The sequence below is a fragment of the Bos mutus genome, chromosome 10 (assembly GCF_027580195.1).
Source record: "Bos mutus isolate GX-2022 chromosome 10, NWIPB_WYAK_1.1, whole genome shotgun sequence".
NCBI lineage: Eukaryota > Metazoa > Chordata > Mammalia > Artiodactyla > Bovidae > Bos > Bos mutus.
Genome location: NC_091626.1, coordinates 19,298,813 through 19,325,570, shown reverse-complemented (window position 1 = coordinate 19,325,570; position 26,758 = coordinate 19,298,813). Strand labels below are relative to the sequence as shown.

At 40.6% G+C, this 26,758-nt stretch overlaps 1 protein-coding gene across 2 annotated transcripts in view; it reads right to left on the bottom strand.

The window, feature by feature from the left end:
• NEO1 (neogenin 1) overlaps positions 1-26,257 on the bottom strand; it is a 237,205-nt gene extending 210,948 nt beyond the window's left edge. For both annotated transcript variants that reach the window (XM_070377403.1, XM_070377404.1), the window contains exon 1: positions 25,983-26,257. In XM_070377403.1, the coding sequence (XP_070233504.1) occupies positions 25,983-26,109 (127 nt within the window). In that variant the 5' untranslated portion in view covers positions 26,110-26,257. The remainder of the gene's footprint in view (positions 1-25,982) is intronic.
• Between the last annotated feature and the right edge of the window lie 501 nt (positions 26,258-26,758).

Sequence of the window (26,758 nt, the reverse complement as noted above, 5' to 3'; positions counted from 1 at the left end):
CTAGTCAGCAAGAGAGTTTCATTTTAGTCATTAATTTATCTCCTTTCTATGCTTTTCTTCTCCTTACCTTACCCATGAGTAACAAAATGCCCAAAGCCAGGGATAGGTTAGAAAGGGAGAAACAAGGAGGCTGCCTAATCTTAAGACAAATAAACTACATAATTAGCCTCTAAACGGGGGGGGGGGGACAGGTTACAAAAGTCCCCATTTTTACACACCACAGGTTTTTAGAGATGGATGTGTCCAAGTGAACTGCCCTGAGGTCAAATTTCAAATCTATTTACAATGTATCTTAACTATGCCTGAGCTGTTGTTACCTCTATCTGTTTAGACATGGATTGAGTCCTCAAATGAGCAAAATCTGCTGTAAATCAGATAGTTAATTAAAGAGAAAAGCTTATTAGTAGGCTGCAGGGAGAGATTTGATGAAATGGTGAATTAAACACAGAGAAGAGGCCTCCTTCACTTATTAATTCTATCATTAGTCTACAAAATTTAAGACAGTCAAGATGTTGATGCATTTTTCTTTTAAAGAGCCTCGTTTAGGGTAAATATTTACGAGAACCTACTACCCCGAAGGTGCCGCCTCATGGGCCTCTGGCCCGTGAGGGGGAAAAGCCACAGAAAACCACGCTATTCCCACAGAATTCAAATTCATGGTTTATCTAGTACAGTATATTCTTGTATTAGTACTTTTTAAAAGTATTGATAATAATAACTCTGTGATCAACTCATTCCCCAACTCTCCTGAAAAGTGGTTCTTGCTTTTCAACTCTCTACAGGCACAGCAGAAGACCTCACTTCCACATGAAGAATGACCACATCTTCTGCACTCCTTCCCTCCCGCTGAAGAGTACCTTCTCTCTCCTCCCCTGTTGCTGCTGTTTAGTCACTCAGTCATGTCCAACTCTTGTGACCCTATGGACTGCAGCGCGCCAGGCCCCTCTGTCCATGGGATTTCCCAGGGAAGAATACTGCAGTGGGTTGCCATTTTCTCCTCCAGGGCATCTTCCTGACCCAAGGATCAAACCCGCATCTCCTGCATTGCAGGCATATTCTTTACCGCTGAGCCACTGGGGAAGCCCCTCTCTCTGTGACCTACTGTAAATCTTTCTACTTGGGCTGAGAACCAACTCCATATTCTCCCAACCTTCCCAGGAAATATATTATTGATTATTTCATTTTTCTTGTATATTCAAACTGCTGCTGCTGCTAAGTCACTTCAGTCGTGTCCGACTCTGTGAGACCCCATAGACGGCAGTCCATCAGGCTCCCCCGTCCCTGGGATTCTCCAGGCAAGAACACTGGAGTGGGTCGCCATTTCCTTCTCCAACGCATGAAAGTGAAAAGTGAAAGTGAAGTCACTCAGTCGTGTCCGACTCTTCTCGACCCCATGGACTGCGGCCTACCAGGCTCCTCGGTCCATGGGATTTTCCAAGCAAGAGTACTGAAGAGGGGTGCCATCGCCTTCTCCAACTACCCCCTCTCAAACAGTCTTCTAATGCCTTTTAAACATGCTAAAGAGTCTCGCCCATTAAACACACATACCATTCTTATTAGACCTCAACCACTACATTCAGTCATCACAGCTAAATTTCTGGAACTTCTCAGTCTTCGTTTTCTCCCTTCCCACTTGTCCCTCAACCTGCTTTCAAATTCCACTTAAAACTCTTAGGTAACGTCACCAATGACTCATGGGTAGCCTAATGCAAAAGATATCCTTCGCGTCTCACCATACTTAATCTGTCAGCAAGTCTGATGCTCCTTTCTTGATGTCTCTGATACAAGCCTCTCCTGGTTTTCCTCCTACTCCTCCACTCACTTCTCTGCCCTCTAACAGCCCACCCTCTTCACTTGACCATACTCTAAACAGATGGTTCACAAACCTACAGTCCACATCTTTCACTGCACTCTGGACAGTAACAAACTGCCCCCCTGGACAACTCTAAGGCATATAAAATTCATTATGTCCAAAATTAAACTCAGGTTCTTCTTGTTCCCCATAAACTTCCTTCTTTCCCCTCAAAAGGTAACACCATCCATCCTACTATACAAATCCTAAAGAACCGTAGGAGTCATCTTGGACGTATTTCTCATCACAAAGTCCAACCTACCACCAAAATCTATTTTATCACCTAAATGTCTTCCTACTCCATAAGCTCTTCTCCACTTCCATCATCCTAATCCAAGAAATCAGTGTAGACTGTGCAGACTATCACACAGCCTAACTGTGAGGCAACACCAGCACCACCACACACGGATACACACTACAGGCGTTTTTGTTGCATGTATTATAATGGTCATTTAAATACCTTTTAGTGGAATTTCAAATTCTTTAAAGTTAGGCCATGCACAGATCACCTTTCCTATCTCATTCCCATTAAAGTGAACTTGACTAAAGCAAGGTATAAGTCTGAATCATCCTCAACACTTCCAACATAAAGTTTAGTATACAGCATGTACTCAATAAAGGTTTACTGAATGAATCAGTCTGAAATTCACTGTTTTGGAGAAAGAATTTTTCAAGTTTATATACATAAGACTTTCAGTCAACACTTAGAAAATATTTCTCAAGCTTTTGAATAAGAAATCTTGCTGTTTCTCAAAATGCAAATTTCCAGGACTCTGGAGTACAGATTCTATGTTAGTATGTGTACAATAATGCTCTGAAAAATAGAGACTATACTTCAAAAATTACTTAAGCATGTTGTCCTTGGCTAAAGCAACCAGACCCTATGAAGACCTCAACTAATCTTAAAAGATACTGTAAACCACTGATGTCATTGGGGAGGCATGGAAGAATTTTACTTCTGCTTTTTTCTACCTCTTCCATAACTCATTTTCATCATGAAATTATCTTGTGTTACAGTGCACAACAAATATTCATTAAACATTTCCTCAAGGCTTCCCTGGTGGTCCAGTGATTGAGAATCTACCTGTCAGTGCAGGGGAAAAGGTTCAATACCTAATCCAGGAAGATTTCACAGCCCACACCGCGAGCAGGCCTGTGTGCAGTGATTTCTGAACCTACGTGCTGTGACTACAGAAGCCCATGAGCCCCAAAGCCTGTGCTCCGCACCGAGAGAGGCCAGCACACCGAGAAGCCTGCGCACAGCTAGAGAGCAGCCCCGGCTTGCTGCAACGGGAGAAAGCTCTCACACAGCAACGAAGACCCAGCACAGCCAAAAATAAATAAATATACAACATAAATTTTATTTTAAAAAATATTTATTCCACTGAACTCCTGAACTGTACTTACATGTCATATTTACAGTTTGTAGAATAATACTTTTGTTTCATGTAATTAAAGGTATTAATACTTCTCAATATCTCACAAAGCACACCACTACTTCCAGATGTTGTAACACTTAAGTGTGAAAGCCACTGCATTAAAAACAGAAGATCTGGCATCAAGTATACTTTGTCGTATCAAGTCCATAACATAACATACATAAAATAATGTATTTAACCTAAGAACAACATATGAGGAAAACAACTTACATCATAACAAAACATTACTCAGGAAGACTCAATTTAAACAGCATCTCCTAAATTGTACCATTCTTACTGGATATAAAGTGAAGATGGCCAACTTTCCTTACAGTGTATTTAATGTCTGTGACAGATAAAACCTTGTTCTTCTCAAACAGCATAATGAAGCGGGCCATGTTCTTTTCCAATCCACCCTGTGGCCTCAGCTATCTACTTTCCTAATTCCTGCTACTATGCCTAATCATTCAAAACATTTTCAAAGAATGATTCTCAGACTGGCAAACTCTAGATTTAAGGCTAAAGCGGATTCCTAATTTTTCTTCCTGTAAGTAAAAGGTTGTATAATGAATATATAATACTTCTACTTTTCTGTTTCATGTCCTACCCATCTTACTGGACTCTGAATTCCTTATTAAAAAAAGAAGTCATGCCATCCTACTTTTCATAATACATATGCAATCATATGTAAAACATGAACCCTTATCATTTGATATGGTCACCTGGTCGACGACAAACTGAAATTTACTATATATGGGGGAAAATGAGTAACACAACCAAAATTATAAATAAGGCTTTAACTGGAATATTTTCTACATAAAGAACTATTATCAATACTTTATACACATGAATAATTAACAATAGGTAAAAAAAAAAAAAACAAACAACATTTTAAGAACACTGTTGTTTTCATCCTCCCAAAGAAAAGTCTTTCAACCTCAAGAACAGATACACAGGATCGAGAGACTTGCTCAAATCTATAATCCCAAAACCTGGCACAGCCCTGGAAATATACCCAACATTTGCAAAAAATGTCTGTGGAATAAAAAATACTCCATTCTATAAGAGTTCCTGGGCTTCCCAAGTGGTGCTAGGTGGTAAAGAACTCACCTGCCAAAGAAGAAGATGTAGTAGGCACAGGTTCCATCCCTGAGTCGGGAAGATCGCCTGGAGGAGGACAGGGCAACCGATTCCAGTATTCTTGCCTAGAGAATCCCACGGACAAAGGAGCCTGGCAGGCAAGAGTCCGTACGGTCGCAAAGAGTCGGATACAACTAAAGCAACTTAGCATGCATGCATAAGAGTTCCTATCAGGCAAGAGTTAATTGGCCTATTAGAGTCGTTCAGAAATTTCATTATAATCTATATGTACGTAAAAGTAAAAAGAAAATAATAAGAACTATTCTTTTTTAATTGCGTCAGACACCAAACTAAACCCAACTGAAAAAGAGAAAACATACACAGTGTAGATTATCAGTTCAAGATGGCAAAACTGGGCTCATAAATGTAATCAATGCCTACCCAACACTCCACCACCGATATACACTGAAATAATCAAAGGATTACATTTTTTAAAAACACCTGGGAGAAAAATCTGTAGCCCAGTGAATATCACAGAAGAGTGCCAACCATATGTGGGCCTAGGGTTGCCTCCAAGAAAGAAGCCTGGCAAAGCATTTGGCAAAGCACTCACACTGCAGATCATGTGCTAAACAAAGTTTTGAGACAAGGGGTAGAAAGAGAAGAGGCTGCTACTGCTATCTCCACAACCAACTGCCAGCATTTAAATTGCAAATTTTTTAATTCCAGCACTGAAAACAAACACTGTAGCAATAAACCTCCCGATTCCACAACAGACTAACTATACCTTGCCCTTAATCCCTGCAAACCACCAAACCAATGATCTAGCAACATAAAATTACTGAAATTTTCTCTTCTTTCATCTAGACCTGAAGCATTAGAACATAAGCCCATAGAAGTATAAAAGTCCATATCAACCAGCAATACTGAGCAGACACAGACACCCACTCCAGTACTCTTGCCTGGAAAATCCCACAGACAGAGGAGCCTGGCAGGGCTACAGTCCAGAGGGTCGCAAAGAGTCAGACACGACTGAGCAACTTGTCAAGAGACCTAGGAACTAAAGAAGTAATTGTTCTATCAACTGAAGCAAAATATAACAGGGGCAATAAATGCAAACTGCACATGATGAAAAATGAGACAAGTGTGAAATTTTCTCATAGAACACTAATAAGAATGATGATGAAACGGGTATTGCAAGACCCCAGCTTCCAGGAATGACAAAGTAGATGATTCGTATCAACTCTTCCACTAAAAAGAAATAAAAAGCTAGACAAAATACAAAAGATCTGTGTGAGGGCAATCAAGGTCATGAGGAATTATGGGACCAAGATCCAGAAAACGAGAAAATCCAAATAAATAAATCTGGTATTTGACGCTGTACTTTTTTTACCTAGAGGTATCTGTGGATTCTAAAGGCCACCACTGCTGAAGAGACTGAGAGGATGAGTGCAGCTTTGGACAGACGTAAGCCCTGAGGGGACAAACTGGAGTGAGGGGCTGCCAAGGAGGAGGGTCAACTCCTTAAACTGTCAATTAGGACCTCAAAGGGCCACATACAAGAAATAAAGGTAAACCCAAAATATTTCAGCTCATAAATTCTGAAGCCCAATTTTAAATTATCTCAATCCCTGAATGGATTACAGTGATCTGAGATTGTTAGTGACTTCATATAACCACATACCAGAAGAGAAGCAAAGGTACATCCTTTCTGGGAGAAGATAGTAGCATTCATATTTTTCATACACAATCCCTGACACTCAATCACAATAAACAAGCACATAAAAACACGCAAAAATCCCTAAACCAGAAGAAATAACAAATACAAAAGCAAATCCTCATGGGAACACATGTGACAGGATGGATTAAAGGAATAACAATAAAATATGGAGAATTTCAGCAGGGCCCTAGAAACTATAAGACAAAATAGACAGTCTAGATTTGAAAAATGCAATAAATGAAATTAAGAAATCAATAAATAGAGAGCTGTCTCTGTTTAGAATGTAGAAAGTCGTAAGAGACTTGCTCTTACCCAACAGCCAAAATAGGACAGACCAGCTACAAAAACCATAGTTGTTCTCAACCCATCAGAATGATGAGGACTCAAAAAAGCCAAACTAGACTAGACTACAGTGGGGAAGAAATATTTGAAGAGATAATGGCCAAGAACTTTACAGAAGTGATTAAAGTAATCATTCCACAGATACAAGAAACTCTGAAAGGATGAAAAATACAAAGAAACTGACAATGAGGCTCATCGCAGTCAGATTTCTGAAAGTCACAGATAGAAAGCAAATTTTAAAACTGGCAGCCAAAGGGGCAAAGAAGGAGGGAAGCACATTCTCCACAAGAGGAAAAATAAGACTTACGGCTGATTTCTCATCAGAAATAGAGTTCAGTGCACAGTGAAATGACATTCTTAAAGGGCTGAAAGAAAAAACCGTCCACATAGAATTATACATCCACCATCCCCCACCAAAAAAATATTAAAGCTGAACATGAAACAAAGGTTTTCAAACAGACAAAAGCTGGATGAATTCATGTCCAGCAGACCTAAACACTAAAGAATATTCTTCAGGCAGAAGGAAATAATTCCAGATAGAAGCTCAGAGATGTAGAAAGAAAGAGTAACTGATAAATAAAAACAACATGAGTAAATCTAAACCAGTAATGACATAAAAGAATAATGTCTTGTGGATATCAAATATAAACATAACTAAAATATGTAACAATGGCAACGTAAAAATTAAAAGAAAAGGAAAAATAGGTGTTCTAAAGGCCTTGCGCTGCTGCTGCTGCAGCAGTCGTGTCCGACTCTGTGCGACCCCAGAGACAGCAGCCCACCAGGCTCCCCCGTCCCTGGGATTCTCCAGGCAAGAACACTGGAGTGGGCTGCCATTTCCTTCTCCAATGCATGAAAGTGAAAAGTTAAAGGGAAGTCGCTCAGTCGTGTCCGACTCTTAGTGATCCCATGGACTGCAGCCTACCAGGCTCCTCCGTCCATGGGATTTTCCAGGCAAGAGTACTGGAGTGGGGTGCCATTGCCTTCTCTGAAAGGCCTTGTATTACCCAATAAATGGTAAAAATAATGAGTCAAGGGTATATTTAAGAAGCACAAGATGAAGAGTAAAAGAATATGCAACTGGTAAACTAAAAGAAAAAACTGCAACCAAAAAGAAGCAAGGAAAAAAAAGAGAAAAGAGAACACAGAACAGGTAAAGAAAAAATAAATAAAATGGGAGATTTAAAGCCAAGTATATCAGCCATTACATTACATGTAGATAGACAAAGAGCCCTAGAAAAAAGGCAAAAACTGTCAGTGTAAATAAAAAAGAAAACCTAACAATTTACTACATATAAAACATAAATATAAGACTACAAAACAGGCTGAAAATAAAAGGGTGAAAATTTTTCAACACTAATCAAAAGACAGCTGATACTACTATATTAATATCAGAAAAAGTAGACTTTAATCACCAGAAAGATAACAATCTAAATCTGTATGTATATAATAACACAGTCTCAAAACCATAAAGCAAAAATTAACACACCAAACAAAGAGAAATAAAGCATCATAGAGAAAAGAGAAAGAGCAAATATACCTATCTGGAATTCCAGAAAGAGTTAACAGAGTATAGGTAGTAAAGTAACAGAAGAAATTTTCCTACCTTGAAAAAGATAAACATGTTCAGAACAACAATAAAAACTACACACATTTTAAGTTAAATGAGTTCAACCATACATGAAAGAATAGGGAATACTTTAAACAGAACAAGCCCTTCTACCTGCCGTTCCATATAAGCACGCAACATGAGATGCGAACTTGTTCTCCTACTTTAGCACAGCTCCAGTGTGCCACTCTTAGTATGAATATCTCATTACACTTTTAATTATAGAGTTTAAAAAATGGTTTCGAACAAGGCAAATCTTCCTCTTTATTTAGTGATCAACAACAAAAAAATTTTGTTTCAATGCTAAGAAGAGAAGCTATCTAAGCCCAACTTATTGAGAGATGAAATATCAGCCTCCAAAGTAGGGTTCCCCTGGAGAAGGAAATGGCAACCCACTCCAGTATTCTTGCCTAAAGAATCCCATGGACAGAGGAGCCTGCCAGGCTACAATCTATGGCGTCACAAGAGTCAGACACGACTGAGTGACTAAGCACAATGTAGGGCTTCGTAAGGAATGTTAAATGGGAAAATAATAATATGCAGTCTTCGTATTACCGGCTGAATTTAAATCTAATGCCTAACCAAAATGCAACTCCATGTACCTACTTTCTAAAAAGGAAAAAAAAATTAATGAATAAACTTCCATCTAATCATATTCTGGTGAAATTTCTAAATCTCAAAGTTCACACACACACACAATTCTACAAGTATACAGAGGTTTTTAAAAAAGATGAGGGTATGAAGGTACCTAGTAGACATTACTATTATATAGAATATTGAACTGGAGCGGCCAAGGGGCTGTCCAGTGAATTCTGAAGAAAAAGACTGTAACATGAGAACTTTATATCAAAGGAAAAATATTATGCATATGCAGAGGCAAATTTAAAACACTCTTAAAGTGGAACTACGTATCGAGTCATTACCGCATTATCTGATATTTGTACCCACAAATTTTAATGGCTGATAGATAAGACTGATTCTGAAACTGCAAAATCTCTTACATAAATACACCTACTCTGAAGTACACTATTCCACAAAGCTTCCACAATTTTTTTAAAAAATAAGGATCTCTTCAGTTCAGTTCAGTCACTCAGGCGTGTCCAACTCTTTGCGACCCCATGGACTGCAGCACACCAGGCTTCCCTCTCCATCACCAACTCCCAGAGTTTACTCAAATTCATGTCCATTAAGTCGGTGATGCCATCCAACCATCTCATCCTCTGTCATCCCCTTCTCCTCCAGCCTTCAATCCTTCCCAGCATCAGGGTCTTTTCAAATGAGTCAGTTCTCTGCATCAGGTAGCCAAAGTATTAGAGTTTCACTTCAGCATAAGTCCTGCCAAAGAATATTCAGGACGGATTTCCTTTAGAATGGACTGGTTGGATCTCCTTGCAGTGCAAGGAACTCTCAAGAGTCTTCAACACAACAGTTCAAAAGCATCAAATCTTTGATGCTCAGCTTTCTTTATAGTCCAACTCTCACATCAATACATGACTACTGGAAAAACCATAACTTTGACTAGATGAACTTTGTTGGCAAACTAATGCGTTTTTGTTTTTTTTTTTTTTAATATGCTGTCTAGGTTAGTCATAACTTTTCTTCCAAGGAGCAAAAGTCTTTTAATTTCATGCCAGCAGTCACCATCTGCAGTCATTTTGGAGCTCAAAAAATAAAGTCTGTCACTGTTTCCACTGTCTCCCCAATTATTTGCCATGAAGTGATGGGACCAGATGCCATGATCTTCGTTTTCTGAATATTGAGTTTTAAGCCAACTTTTCCACTCTCCTCTTTCACTTTCATCAAGAGGCTCTTTAGTTCTTCACTTTCTGCCATAAGGGTGATGTCATCTGCATATCTGAGGTTATCAATATTTCTCCTGGCAATCTTGATTCCAGCTTGTGCTTCATCCAGCCCAGCACTTCTCATGATGTATTCTGCATATAAGTTAAATAAGCAGGGTGACAATATACAGCCTTGACGTACTCCTTTCCTGATTTGGAACCAGTCTGTTGTTCCATGTCTAGTTCTAACTGTTGCTTCTTGACCTGCATACAGATTTCTTGGGAGGCAGATAAGGTGGTCTGGTATACCCATCTCTTTCAGAATTTTCCAGTTTGTTGTGATCCACACAGTCAAAAGCTTTGGCATAGTGAATAAAGCAGAAGTAGATGTTTTTCTGGAACTCTCTTGGTTTTTCAATGATCCAACAGATGTTGACAATTTGATCTCTGGTTCCTCCGCCATTTCTAAATCCAGCTTGAACATCTGGAAGTTCATGGTTCATGTACTGTTGAAACCTGGCTTGGAGAATTTTGAGCATTACTTTGCTAGCGTGTGAGATGAGTGCAATTGTGCAGTAGCTTGAGCATTCTTTGGCATTGCCTTTCTTTGGGATTGGAATGAAAACTGACCTTTTCTGGTCCTGTGGCCACTGATGAGTGTTCCAAGTTTGCTGGCATATTTAGTGCAGCACTTTCACAGCATCATCTTTTAGAATTTGAAACAGCTCAACTGGAATTCCATCACCTCCACTAGCTTTGTTCACAGTCATGCTTCCTAAGGCCCACTTGACTTCACATTCCAGGATGTCTGGCTCTACATGAGTGATCACACCATTGTGATTATCTGGGTCATGAAGATCTTTTTTGTATAGTTCTTCTGTTTATTCTTGCCACATCTTCTTAATATCTTCTGCTTCTGTTAGGTCCATTCCACTTCGGTCCTTTATTGTGCCCATCTTTGCATAATATGCTCCCTTGTTATTTCTAATTTTCTTCAAGAGATCTCTAGTCTTTCCTAATCTATTGCTTTCCTCTATTTCTTTGTACTGATCACTAAGGAAGGCTTTCTTATCTCTCCTTGCTATTCTTTGGAACTCTGCATTCAAATGGGTGTATTTTTCCTTTTCTCCTTTGACTTTCGCTTCTCTTCTTTTCACAGCTATTTGTAAGGCCTCCTCAGACAACCAATGTGCCTTTTTGCATTTCTTTTTCTTGGGGATGTTCTTGATCACTGCCTCCTGTACAATGTCATGAACCTCCATTCATAGTTCTTCAGGCAGTCTGTCTATCAGATCTAATCCCTTGAATCTATTTGTCACTTCCACTGTATAATCATAAGAGATTTGATTTACATCATACCTGAATGGTCTATTGGTATTCCCTCTTTCTTCAATTTAAGTCTTAATTTGGCAGTAAGGAGTCCATGATCTGAGCCAGTCAGCTCCTGGTCTTGTTTTTGCTGACTGTATAGAGCTTCTCTATCTTTGGCTGCAAAGAATATAATCAATCTGATTTCAGTACTGACCATCTGGTGATGTCCATGTGTAGAGTCTTGTCTTGTGTTGTTGGAAGAGGGTGTTTGCTATGACCAGTGCGTTCTCTTGACAAAACTCTTAGTCTTTGCCCTGCTTCATTCTGTACTCCAAGGCCCAATTTGCCTATTACTCCATGTATTTCTTGACTTCCTACTTTTGCACTCCAATCCCCTACAATGTATAAAAAGACATCTTTTTTGGGAGTTAGTTCTAGAAGGCCTGTAGGTCTTCAAAGAACCATTCAACTTCAGCTTCTTCAGCATTACTGATCAGGACACAGACTTGGATTACTGTGATATTGAATGGTTTGCCTTGGAAACAAACAGAGATCATTCTGTTGTTTTTGAGATTGCATCTAAGTACTGCCTTTCAGACTCTTTTGTTGTCTATCATGGCTATTCCATCTCTTCTAAGGGATTCTTGCCCACAGTAGTAGATTAATCATGGTCATCTGAGTTAAATTCACCCACACCAGTCCATTTTAGTTCACTGATTCCTAAAATGTCAATGTGCATTCTTGCCATCTCCTGTTTGACCACTTCCCATTTGCCTTGATTCATGGACCTAACATTCCAGATTCCTATGCAATATTGCTCTTTTACAACATCAAACTTTACTTCCATCACCAGTCACATCCACAACTGGGTGTTGTTTTTGCTTTGGTTCCGTCTCTTCATTCTTTCTGGAGTTATTTCTCCACTGATCTCCAGTAGCATATTGGGAACCTACTGACCTGGGGAGTTCATCTTTCAGTGTCCTATCTTTTTGCCTTTACATACTGTTCATGGGGTTCTCAAGGCAAGAATACTGAAGTGGTTTGCCATTCCCTTCTCCAGTGGACCATGTTTTGTCAGAACTCTCTACCATGACCCATCCGTCTTGGGTGGCCCTACACTGCCTGGCTCATAGTTTCACTGAGTGAGACGAGGCTGTGGTCCATGTGATCAGACCGGTTAGTTTTCTGTGATTGTGATTTTCATTCTGTCTGCCCTCTGATGGAGATGGATAAGAGGCTTATGAAAGCTTCCTTATGGGAAAGACTGACTGAGGGGGAACTGGGTCTTGTTCTGATGGGCATGGCTACGCTCAGTAAATCTTTAATCCAACTTTTTGTTGATGGGTGGGGCTGTGTTCCCACCCTGTTATTTGACCTGAGGCCAAACTATGGTGGAGTTAATGAAGATAACCGCACTGGAGTGACTTTGAGGAGATACCCCAAGTCGAAGGGCAAAGGAGAAGCCCCAGCAAAACGGTAGGAGGGGCAAAATCGTGAAATCACATTTAGAATCAAACCCCATACCTGCCAGAGATGCTCAGAGGGCTCAAACAAACCTTGGGTCCACCAGAACCCAGAGACCCCACAGAGACTGAGACAGAGCTGTGTTTGAGTGTCTTCTGTGGGGTACGGGTCAGCAGGGGACTGCTGCAAGGGCAAGAGCTCTGGGCGCAGTAGACCTAGGTATGGCATAAGCCCCCTGGGAGGAGGTTGCCATTAACCCCACACAGAGCCACCAGAACTTACACAGGACTGGGGAAACAGACTCTTGGAGGCACAAACAAAACTTTGTGTGCACCAGGACCCAGGATAAAGGAGCAGTGACCCCACAAGAGACTGATCCAGACTTGCCCGTGAGTGTCCAGGAGTCTCTGGTGGAGGCAAGGGCCTGCTGCAGGGCTGGGGGCACTGAGCGCAGCAATCCATGCTTGGACCTTTCGAAGGAGGTCCAACTCATTATGTTCATTAACTCCACCACAGTTTGGCCTCAGGTCAAATAGCAGGGAGGGAACACAACCCCACCCATCAACAGGATCTCTTCATAAAGTAGCAAAAATTTAATTCCTTAGTACTTCCCAATACACATCATCCTGAAGCTTATTTCTGGAGTTTTGAATAAAATCCAGAGAAATCAAATGTTTCAGAAAAGATACTCACAATGCCTAGCAGATTTTAGGTAACAAATATGTCATGATAAGGTCAATTTTCAGGCATTAAAAACTGGAACAAGCACTACCTCCAGCTTCCTTTCTAGCATCAGAATCTTTAAAAGATTATCTGGCCTATGATTTCATCATCTAATAATCACCCCTCCGTTTCATAACAAATGATAAACTTCAGAGTAACAGAAGTGAGCTTTTTCAAGAAACAGTTTACTGATCAAGAACATTCTGCCTCAATTCATACTGCTCTTCCTTATACTCTCCTTGCCAGAAGAGCCTGCCCATATAAAAAGCTTACTCATGCCTTCAAAACCAGCTCAAGTCTTACCTCCTCCAAGAAACTTATTAACCAGATACTCCAAATGAAACAAATTCTTATCCTTCCCTACATAAATTCACTCATTTAACAATCTAGTAATACATAGTCATCAGATAATATAAACCAAATTATATGTATCTTTAGCTAGCCTCTCCAATTCAGTTTATAAAAATAATAAAAAACAAGAGTTTATGTTTAATGAGTAATTAAGATAAACCAGGTTCTGTTCTAAGCATGAACACACAACTCATTTACTGCCTACCTCAGTTCAGTAGAGTGGTAAGTTATTACATGTTATTTATAGTAAAGAATTGCTCAGAATTCTTTGTAAGCCTCCCCTCTCCCTGCCTAGCACTCTAACCTAGGGCCACGACATGCACGTAGAGGTAAGGGAAAATAACAAAGATGACTTTATCACTATCCCATTTATTCACACAAATGTTTCTAAATAAGACATCCAGGAGCTAAATGAATTTTATCATTTTGCATAGCTCTGATTCTAGGTACTTACCTTGTTCTGCAGACACAGCACTACTTCCTTCCTTTGGACACCCAATGAAGGCTATACTTTGACGTCTTTGCCCTAGGTTTTCTTCTTCCTTCCTCAAGGAAATGATTTAGTTTCTGTAGCTCAGTGGGTAAAGAACCTGCCTGCAATGCAGAAGACCCAGGTTTGATCCATGAGTCAGGAAGATCCCCTGGAGAAGGAAATGGCAGCCCACTCCAGTATTCTTGCCTAGAGAATCCCATGGACAGAGGAGCCTGGCAGGCTACAGTACGTGAGGTCGCAAGAGTTTGACACCACTTAGCAACTAAACCACCACCACCATGGCTTGAAGTATCACCTCTATTAGACAATTCTTGAACCTACATTTCTAGCCAGACCTCCCAATTCTGTAATACCTTTACAGAGACGTTATGCTGGCATCTCCGTCTCAGGGTATTCAAAAATGGAAATCAGATCCTGTCCCTTGTCTTTCCTGTTGCATCCTTAATCCATTTTCCACTTTAAACCACCTTGGTATCTTGAGACAAACCAGCCTTCAAATATTTGATTAATTGAACTTATTCTAAACTAAAAGTAGTCATCCTGTCTTAAAAGAGGTAATATCATTTTCAACTCCTATTTTTCACTCAAATCAATGATTAAGATTTTTTCCCTTCAAAATAGAACTGTTTGAAAGTTTTGAATACACATCAAGCAAATAGCAGTGGCTAGCAGAAGCCAGGTAAGCAGACTGACTCAACTACTCTGTATGCTTCTCATTTTGTGAAAAACCACAAGTAGCCATGGGAGTTTTGACAGTAGTTTTAAATTGTTCCTATTCTTAAGTATATTATCTAATTTATATTTATAAGTGAACCATCAATTTGAGAAAGGATAGGTGGCTCAGAGGTTAAAGCATCTGCCTGCAATGCGGGAGACCTGGGTTTGATCCCTGAGTTGGGAAGATCCCCTGGAGAAGGAAATGGCAACCCACTCCAGTATTCTTGCCTGGAGAATCCCATGGATGGAGGAGCCTGGTGGGCTACAGTCCATGGGGTCACAAAGAGTTGGACACGACTGAGCGACTTTAACTAACTAAAGGAATATGAGCAAAAGTCAGACAATTCTCAGAAATAATATAAACCATTAATAAAAATCTGAAAGATGCTCAACTCCATTAATCATTTTAAACTATAAAATTTAAAGAAATATACTTTATTCATCTATCAGACTGACACAGCCTGAGGTCTGAAAATATTATTTTGGCAAGTGCGTGGATAAACAGGCTGTTGATAGAGAAAAATCAGCGTTTTGAAAAACTTGGAAATAACTAGCAAAAATTTTAACACACGCAGTTTTATCCTACAATTCCAACATTTACAAACTTGTTCTATAGTATATTCAGACATGTGCACAAAGACATTTGTTAAAGTGGGTTCCCTGCATATGACTGCAATAAATAATTTGAGAACATTAAATGGAATTGGTTAAATAAATTATGATATATCTATAAAATACCATGTGACTATCAAAATAGCTGTGATAAATTATATGTACTCACAATGGAAAGATGTCCCAAAACAAGCTGGAAAACAGAATGCACAGCACAATCCCACTTGTATATGTATATATTATATATTTTAAAGATTTATTGTATACATAAAACAGAAAGTCCATAACTATTAAAAGTGATTATCTCTGGGGAGTGGGTTGAAATGTATGATCTCACTGTATGTTACATATTGTTTGAAATTTTTAAAATATTTTTTATTTTCTTAAAATCAAATCAACAATTAATGTCACTCCCCAAATTTAAATTCATATGAATATTTGAGCCACCAGGGTTTAAAATGTTGCTAATAGAGAAATTCTACGGCTTGAGGGGCAGGGACCAGCAGAGAAGGAACCCTGCCCTGTCACCTCACCTCCCTGTCTATTCACATTTCCTTTTCTCCCACCTCCAGAGCCGACCTGGACTCATGCTAATACTCTGAAATGAGATGGGACTCCAGAGATTTCTGAGGGAAGATATTTCTTCCCAGACAGTGACTGTATCTATAGAACGAGGGGCAAAAGAAATGGCCAAGGGCAGGAAATATCCATTAGCAGTGATGGAAAGGAAAAGAAACTCCTCAATCTGGCTGAGACAACCGCTTCTGTTTAAAAGAAGATCTTTGTGTTCTTATACTTATTTTACATCTTCTTCGTTACAAAGGTGACCAATTGCTGTTGTTAAAGGTCGTTTCCAAAATAAGTCTTCCAACCAGTTCTGATCAACCATGGACTCAGAAATCAGATAACATAGTTTGTTAGAACTACATGTGAATTAAAGATAAACAGGCTCTAAACAAAGACTTCAGGGACTCTGAGAAACTTATTTACTTTGATATATAGATTTTGATTATTTCTTTTATCCTCTAGTCTTCAGCTGTGTTTTGGAAGTGAGGGTTCAAGACAGTTGACTTCTGTGTAGTTGGGGTGTTATTAATAAAGGGGGTTTCCCTTGAGGCTCAGCTGGTAAACAATCCACCTGCAGTACGGGAGACCTGGGTTCAATCCCTGGGTTGGGAAGATCTCCTGGAGAAGGGAAAGGCTACCCATTCCAGTATTCTGGCCTAGAGTCAGACACGACTGAGCGACTTTCACTTTCACTTCACTAATCACCACAATACACACAATCTCCTGGATATACAACACTGTGTAACTTTGAAACAACTAACAACATCCTTCAAACCAAAAGCTTTCAAGAATTAACCAAAAAGATCCTCAAATTTTAGTTTTTACATGAAAAGTCATGCTACAAATAAAAAATTATGAATAAAACTTGTAATTTGTTATTGTATTCCCTGAATTTGTATAAGATAGTGTTATCATCTTAATTAGACCTTAACATAAAGATGTATCTTGGTAATTTTTTTACTCACTCACTTTGCAGCTGAAAAACAAATATTCTGTATTCAGCTTCCATGCGGTTATCATTTTAAAAATTCACTCTGCTTAGGGCTCCTCTGTAAGCTTTATTGGCTATTACTGACCAGTAATAAATAAATCCTGAAAACCTGTACGATCAATCTCCGGATTTCCCGAAGACATGGAAGTAGCTGTACCCCTAGATGGTTCCGTTATTAGCATTCTCATGTATTCAAACATTCCAGTAATCATTTCACCCAGAGGACATGAAAAATAACTCCCTTTGAGAGTTCTAGTCTACTGACTTGTTAAAACTAAGTTGGGACTACTCTAAACACACAGAACCAAAACTATGAGAAAAGCAGTAGTATTATTTTGATTAATAGTAACACAATAATTCCAGAATTTGTTTTTCCACCTACAGCAGTAATTATACCTTCTCTCTCCAAATTAAGTTATTATCTCTGCTATTAGACCAAGGTTTCCTAAGGACAGAAAACATGTCCAATGAATCTTAGTAACTCTACAGTGCATGGCTTTGGCATAATTATACCTCCAAGATAACATGTTTGCAACTAGTCAAAACTACCTCGATTTTTAGTTTTGGCTATACAACAACTATCCAACTGACTACAAAATTAAATTGAAAAATTCCTGCCATAAAACGAGTTTAAAGGAAGTTATTTTTTAATGTCATTTGCAACAACAGGTGGAGAAGGCAATGGCAACCCGCTCCAGTACTCTTGCCTGGAAAATCCCATGGACGGAGGAGCCTGGTAGGCTGCAGTCCATGGGGTCGCTGAGTCAGACATGACTGAGCGACTTCACTTTCACTTTTCACTTTCATGCATTGGAGAAGGAAATGGCAGCCCACTTCAGTGTTCTTGCCTGGAGAACCCCAGGGACGGCGGAGCCTGATGGGCTGCCGTCTATGGGCTCGCACAGAGTCGGTACGACTGAAGCGACTTAGCAGCAGCAACAACATGAATGGACCTAGAGATTATCATACTAAGTGTAGTCAATCAGAAAGACAAATAGCATATACGTCACTTACATGCAGAATTTAAATATGACACAAATGAAACTATTTACAAAACAGAAACAGACTGACAGACATAGAAAACAAACTATGGTTGTTATCAAAGGGGTAAGGGGATGGGGAAGGATAAATTAGGAGTTGGGGATTAACAAGCTACTATACATAGGAAATGGCAACCCACTCCAGTATTCTTGCCCGGAGAATCCCGTGGACAGAGGAGTCTGGTGGGCTGCTGTCCATAGGGTCGCACAGAGTCGGACATGACTGAAGCGACTTAGCACGCATGCACTGGAGAAGGAAATGGCAACCGATTCCAGTATTCTTGCCTAGAGAATCCCAGGGACGAGAATCCCAGGGACGTCTATGGGGTCACACAGAGTCGGGCACGACTGAAGTGACTTATCATATCATACATGAAATGGATGAACAGGTCCTACTCTATAGCACAGGGATTTGTATTCAATATCCTATAATAAACTATAATGGAAAAGAATATGAAAAAGTATATATATATAAATGAATCACTTTTTAATAACAGCATTGTAAATCAACTATACTTCAATAAAATGTTTTTTTCAAAAAAAGAGGTTGTTTCTCATGATTCTTTTTAATAGGAAAAGCAAAGACACAATGTGCATCTCCAACTGTCCAACTGGTAACTCCTTAAAAAGAACCCAAGTACTGATTTTAGTGAAATAAGACATAAAAACCACTACCTCTCTCTCTCCCCTTTCTTTACAAAAGCAAGTCAAAGGGAGAATCAAAATCTGCTCCTTTCAGCTACATCAGTAACCTTGCCAGTTTAGTTTACATCCCTTATAAGCCTAAAATTATCTAATATTTCAAGTAATACTGCAACTTAAAACATGTTACAATTGCTTAACATTGAAACTTTATTTCTTGAAATCAGCCCTAAAGTTATCTTTACACACATGAAGTAAAATCATATATGACCATTAACAGGCAACTTAAAAGATTCTCCCAATCATATCCAACTTCACATTAGGGGGAAAAAAAGATGTACAGTAACTTGGGCTTTCAAGAATGACAAAAGGTAATTCTTGAATCAAAGAACAGAACTGATCAGTGCTCAAACACATGAACAGAATAGAAATCATTTAGCTGAGGTAAACCTACCACTTAGTTTTATAGACTTCAGAGTTATAGAAACTTGGAGATAGAAGTGACCTTTGAAATTACTTATTAATTAAGTAATTAATTAATCTCTTCAGTTTTGAGTCGAAACAGAGAAGCTATGGGACCTGCATTTTAAAATATTGGCCTTAAGTTCACAATTAAAGATGAAAATGTCTTGAAGAATCATAAAAGTACAGGTCAATGATATTATTCTTAATGATCTCATTACTCTTTCAAAAGTAATGGAACCCTGATTCCCACATACACACAAAAATTACCTTTTCACCAATAATCCCATATGAGGGAATCCAAAATATAGAGAGAAAGACTGTATGTTCATTACAGCATTTTCTATTAGAGCAAAATATTGAAAACAACATCAACATCCATAAAAGGAGAATAATCATTAGCAGCACTATGCAGTATACTAAAGATCAGTATACTGATCAGTCTTTGGACCTGTAAAGAACTGGATCTGAATGCCAACTTTTCCACATGACAGCTGTGAGTCCTATGACAATTCACTTAATATTTCAGACTCAGTTACCTCAACTATAGAATGGGGAGATATTACAATCTTCCTCACCGGGTTGTATACTGGATTTAACACATGTATTAGAGCACGGCACAGCACTTATAGCTCAGTGAGTACTCAATAAATAGTACTTTTATTGGCCACTATTAATATTGAACTGATTCACTGGAATATTATACAGACATTTTAAATATTATAGGAAAATCTGTAGGTAGTGGCATGAAAAGATTGCCAACACACTGTTAACCAAAAACAAATTGAAAAACAGTAAGTAGCATGTACTGGAGTGGGCAATGGCACCCCACTCCAGTACTCTTGCCTGGAAAATCCCATGGACAGAGGGGCCTGGTGGGCTGCAGTCCATGGGGTCGCTAGGAGTCGGACACGACTGAGCGACTTCACTTTCACTTTTCACTTTCATGCATTGGAGAAGGAAATGGCAACCCACTCCAGTGTTCTTGCCTGGAGAATCCCAGGGACGGGGGAGCTTGGTGGGCTGCCGTCTATAGGGTCGCACAGAGTTGGACACGACTGAAGTGACTCAGCAGCAGCAGCAGCAGCATGATCTTGCTTATGTGTAAAAAATAAAACCATACACATATATAAATACAGAAGGAAAAGTATTAGAAGTGGTTATTTATGGGTTACAAAAAGGAATTTGTTGGTGGAAGATTTACTTTAGGTACTTTTTCTTTTCCTTCAAACAAACATGTATTTAAGCATTTTTAAAATTTTTAATTGATTTAAAGATAGTGTGGCAACAAAGAAAAATGGCATAATGTACATAAAAGGTTGTACATATACCACTATTACAACATAAAAATTATGTGCCATATAGACAGTGACTAGAAAGAAAAATACCAAAATTATACCAGGGGGTCTATATGAAATGTTTTGTCTCTATTTCCAAAAATTTTCAGTCAAAAAACTCATTTGATTCTGAACAAATCCCAAAATTGGGGCTATATTTTAATATCATCTTTCACTGCTTGTGTCCCATGATAAAAGTCAATTTTGAAAAAGTCATAAACATAAGATTTTTTTCTCACCTCATTAGCTCTCTGATCGATAAGATCTTAACTATAGTCATTTCCCCTGACTACTTTCTTATTGTTGATGTAATTTTACCCAGAAGTCAAAACACCACCAATTGCCTGGTAAACATCTCCCAATCACACACAAGTCAGTAAAAAAAAAAATGAAGGGTCTGGCAAGAAAGACTACTAAATAGATAAACAGAGCTTCCACATAATGAGATTAATATTATCCCTATATTTTATATTAGCAAGAAGTAATAAAGAAACCAACAATTATCAATGCTGGAAAAAAACTACACTTTCAAAAAATTTAATAGAATTATACTACGTTTTTAAGTTCATAAAAAGCATTAAAACCATTCTTTCTACACAGACACTGTACTTAGCAGTTTATCGGCAATTTTATCAAGACACCGTATTCTTCTGACAACTCAGATAAGCAAGGTATTATTCTTGCCTGCCTATAGCCCCCAACAGATGAGTCATGTTCAAATTCTCAGCCTCTATATGGTAAGTCTTTTTTCACCATTCACATATTAATTTTCATATGGTTTACTAAAAGCAGTCACATTTCTAATCTCCTTTGAGCACTCACCCTGCAAATCTACAAACCCTCTTATCCTTCATTCTATTATGCAGGCAAAGCAGGGCATTAGCTTCTGTTTACAGATCAATTAGTATGATCACTGATCTTTCCAAAGATGAGTAAACTACTAAACACTAAAACTGCAGCATATCCAGAAAAAGATGACCAAACTCACAAAAGGTGAAAAACTAAGTAATATGAAGAGTGGCTGAAGGAATTAGGATGATTAATTTAGAAAGAAGAAAGAGAAAGCAACACATACCCACACACAAAATTTTTGTCATCAGACATATGAAGGACCATCATAGAAAGGAATCAGATTTGTGCTATAAGGCCCAGGAGTTAAAAATAAAAGAGATTCAGTATTCAATAAATAAACAATTAATGGTAATCAATTCTGTGCCAGATGCTTGTTTTATACCAGGTAAGAAAATCCAAACCCTCAAGAGGTTCAGACTAGTAGAGAAGATAAGAAATAAGTAACACTACATGAAAAGGACTCAAAGAGCTATGGGGACACAGAAAGTGACTCTAAGTCTCTTTGGGGGTACAGGAGAGTAGAGAAAAATTCACTGAACAAATGAGTATGAGTTTCAAAAGTAGATAAGATGGGAAGTGGCATTACCAGGAAGAAAGAACAGCATGAACAAAGGCCTGGAGACCTGAAGTTAACCTGGAGAGGTGGACCACCAGGTACACGTTAGAAGAAATGAGGCTTTAAACTGGGAGTGCGGGAGCCTGTGGTAAAAGTCACAAATGCCTCACCATTTCCATGCCAAGAAGTTTATACTTTAACATGCAAGCTATGGAACACTACTATGAGATTATAAGTAGCAGAGTGGCATGCTCAGAAAACCATATAAGAAAGCTCATTTGGGCAGGACGACAGATTTCTAGAGGCTAACTGTGGAGATAAAGAGATTAATTACAGAGCCACTGTTGTTACTCTCGGTGAGGTGGTGATGATTCAAGAAATATTTAGGAGGTAAAAATCAAGAACTATTGGCTATAGTTGGGGTTGCTTCCCAGGGGCACAGTGGTAAAGAATCCGCCTGCCAATGCAAGAGACACAGGAGACTAGTGTTCAGTCCCTGGGTTGGGAAGATCCCCTGTAGGAGGAAATGGCAACCCATTCCAGCAACCCATCTTGCCTGGAGAATTCCATAGACAGAGGAGCCTGGCAGGCCACAGTCCATGGGCTGGCAAAGAGTCAGATACGACTGAGAACGCACACACAGACTGGCTAGGGGAAAGAGGGAGCGGCAAGAGTCCAGGGTGACTTCTAAATCTCAACTTCGTTGAGTAATGAACAGTGATGTCCAAGGCAGGTAACAAAGGAAGACAAGTCCATGTAATCAATCAATCAGTGTAAGAGTCCCAGACCAGAAATTGGGTTGTTACTGTCTGGGGAGAGGGGATGAGAGAAGAGGAGCAAAGATAAGTTTACCTTTGGTCTTGTGTAACGTACGGTACCTCTTCAGTGAAGCTAGAGAGTGATACATGAAGAGGGGACCAGGAGAGTCATTAGCTTAAATCAGCAACTGAAGACAAGTAAAATGTACAGAATAAGATCGAACTTAGACACCAATATGTAATGAGAAGATGAAAGAAAAACCTGAAAACAAACGAAGAACTGATTACAGGAGTACCAGATGAATCAAGAGATAGGGTGACACCGAAAAAATGGCAACAGAAGAGAAAAAAATTCAAGAAGGGTGGGGAGGGTGAAAATTAAAGTTAAATGTACTGCATAAAACAAAGTTTATGCTCTGTTAGTTTAAATAACTAACAGAAGTTATTTGAAACGGCAACAGACTACCTTGTGAGGTAATGAATCACATCACCAAATTAATGACTCAGGCTGACAGTCACCTACGCAGGACGTTAACAAGAGGAGTCTTTCCTTAAATGAGAAGTATAGCTACATGGTCTCTATAGTACACCTCTGAAGTCTAGGTCAAGGCTAGCCTCAGCATCATTATGACATTTTATCAAATATTCTTCTGCAATTTGATCAGAAAATTGAATATTTGATTATTTTAATAAAAGCTTAAAAAAAACAATTTCTACGTTTCATGTAACTCAGAAGTAATCAATACTGGATTAAAACTTCTCACTAATTCTGCTCTTGGGATACAAAAAGTTGCCACTGAAAGTGCAGACAGCTGATCGAGTCTCTTGAAACTGGAACTTCAGATTTCAAATGAGCTCTCACGTTGTTTTCCGACCAGTCTCCATCCTGGCACCCTAATTCCACCTGTGCACCATTCCTCATTACTCTAATCAGAGAAGACGCGCACTGCACAGGCAGCTCTGTCCTGTCCTCTTTCTCTTGGTCCCTGCACATCTTTTCAGTAATCTGCTTCTCCTTCCTTCCCGAAGACCGTGTACCGAATCACTTCCAACCCTCTTCCACTGCTGACCATTTTCTCTCCCCAGTCCTCCCCTCTTTCCTCTACCACCTCTTGTCTACCCAATGTTGGAAAAACACCCCATTTATCCTGCAGCCCCACACTCTATTGTTCTTTTACTATCAAGTATCTCCATATCCCACCACCTATTTGCTATAGTCCCCTACAGAAAGGTGTCTGAGTCTACCCCTTAACGGAAATAAAAAATTTGAGCCACTGACAAAAGACATATGATTTACTGAAACAGCTTGTTCAGTCACTGCTGACTCCCTTTTCAATTCCCTTAATGTCTTTGCAGCCTGCGACTGAACTGACCAACCCTTCCTAGCTGCAGTTACTCCTTTTCCTTTTGCAGTGATGCTGGATGGATTGTGGAAAGCATTCTGCAGAGAATCAGAAGATTCACGCTTTAGACCCAACTATCCCACTAATTATCTGTGCATCTCCCCACCTCTGCTCCTACTCAGATCTCACTGCTGACATCCAGTCTAGGTTAGGTCCCTGCAGTCTAAGCTTTCTCAAAACCTAGTCTTCTCAGTAGTGCTTATCAGAACAACTTAATTACTATATAATTAGTATTTAAATGGCTGTCTTTCCTACACAGGACTGCAAACCCCATGAAGGCAAAGTGCACGTTTCAGTCATACTTCTCACCTCTTAACAGCACAAAATAAAAGTCCATCAAATGAATTAATGGTGAAATAGTTGCCATGACTTCCTAAGAGACTTCTTGTTTTTATTAATCTAAAATTACTAGCACTTTACTTACAAAATTACTGACAAAATTTTAAACAGAAACTCCACCAATTACCTACCACAAACATGATGAACTATATATAAAATTTTACATGTAAAATTAAATAAGTCTTCTATGATAGCTATATTTTTCTTGCTTATCCACAAGAATAGAAAGGCGTGGATCAGGTACTTACATTTCAGGACCAACATGTGTATTCCAGGTTGAATGTACAAGTGTAAGCTTGGTACTAAAAACCTATTGTTTATGTAGCTGATTTGATAGTACTTTGGGTTTAAAACTTTTTAACACTGGTGAAACCTATGTGCTACATATACTCTGAGGAAATCAAAAAAGAAAGCTTTTATCAGGCAAGTTACATTGCAGTGTGATTTTAAATATAAACCAGGGAAAAATAATAGTTTAGTTGAATAGAAGCTGCCACTGTGCCTGATAAAATGACTTTCAAATATAAAAATTTCAGATCTCATGCAACTAGGTGAAAGTTGTCGTTTTATGATACACCGCCTTGGTCAAACAATTGAAACAGATTACATGCATGCTAATTTGCCCTTCTGGTGAGTGTGTCCCGCTCCTCAATTATACAGTAAGGTCCTTACGGGCAGGTTTGGCGTTTTGTTCATTGGTCCCCTTAAATAAATAGGAATGCAGGTGATTTCAATAATCTATGATCTACAAAGCCTGAAAATAGCTTTTGTGGATAAATATATTTAAATATTGCCACTTGAAAACAACGTGCAAGTACTTAACATCCGATACTTAGACAATTCCCTAGGTTAACAGCCCGATAACAGGCTATAAATATTGTTGTAATCCCCAGGAAAGACGAGGTATTTTCATAACGGAAACACTAACAGATATAATCACTTGGAGCTGTTCTCCAAGGCGCTCTCATCGTTAAGTCAACACCACCAGTTACGGAGGGTCAGTCGTGTCCCTCGGACACCCTCGCTCTTCCGCTGCCTCGGGGCTACAAATCCCGCACGAGGAGTCCCTGGAGATCAACCAGCGCTTCCCTGGGACTTCAGCTGGGAAATCCCTGGCCAGGGAATGCAGAGTTCAGGCCCCCCCTTTCCTGAAATTAATGAATTGGCCATACGATTGTTTATTTAATGAGGTGTGTAGTGGCCTCTACTGGTGCTTGTGTGAGCACAAGAATGTCCCACTCTTACAAGTGGGATGAGCCTTGGGGGAGGGGAGGGAGGCGAGGGGTGAACCTGCCTCCGGGTACAAAGCGCACAACTAGACCCAGGAGCCCCCGATGCGCCCCCACCGCCGCCTCTCTCCTGGCGGCGCCCCAGCCTGCCCACTTCACTCTCCACCCTGCGCGATCCCCTTTCTCCTCCGCAACCCAAGACGAGACAGAGAAGTTCCTGCACGTTTCCTCCTGGATCCTAAACAAAAACACCGCAGCCGCCGCCGGTGCCGGTACCGCGCCCCCGCCCCCACCCCGAGCCTCCCGGGTCGGCGCCCCGCGGCCGCCGCTTACCTGAGGACTGCGGCGGGGAGCCGCTCCTGGCGGCCGCGACGCCTGGCGCCCGGCGCCCGAGCAGCAGCAGGCAGCAGAGCCAGAAGGAAGTGCTGAGGAGTCGCCAGGCTCCCGGCTCCGCCGCCATCTCTTCCCGGCAAGCGGCAGCGGCGGCGGCAGCACCGCGGAGCCCTCGCCTCCTTCCCTCCCGCGCGCCTCAGCCGGTCCCTCGCTGCAGGCTTGGCTCCCGCGGCGGCCGCCGCCGCTGCTCCAGCCCGACCCGGCCCGGCCCGCGCGGCCCCTCTCGCGGGAGGGGAGACTCGGGGGCGCCTCCCTCCTGCAGGGAGGCGGAGAGGGGAGGAGAGCGGAGAGGGGGGAGTCAGTACATTCCGGGGCTGGGGGGCGGGGGGGCTGGGTCCGTCTCTAGGTTCCAGGCGCCGCCACCCGCCGCCGACTCCGGCTCCACACACACCAGCGCGAGGGGGCGGAGACCGCGGGCTGCAGGGGTGGGGGGCGGGGGACCCCGGGCGCGCACCCCCGCGCACGCGCAAGCGCGCGTCTCCCTCGCCCGTACCCTCTCGGCTCCGCGCGCGGCCCGCCCCCGCTGCAATCCCGGCTGCCGCCTCACGGCCGCGGCAACGGACCCATTCCCCTCCCCCTTCTCCCCGGAGCCGCGGACGGGCGCGGGGAGCGCGCGCCGAGAGCTGCTGCTGGCGTCAGGGAAACCCCGGAGAAGCGGATCCTCCTCCTCCTCCTCCTCTTGGCCTCCTCGCACCCGGGAGAAACACACCCCTTCT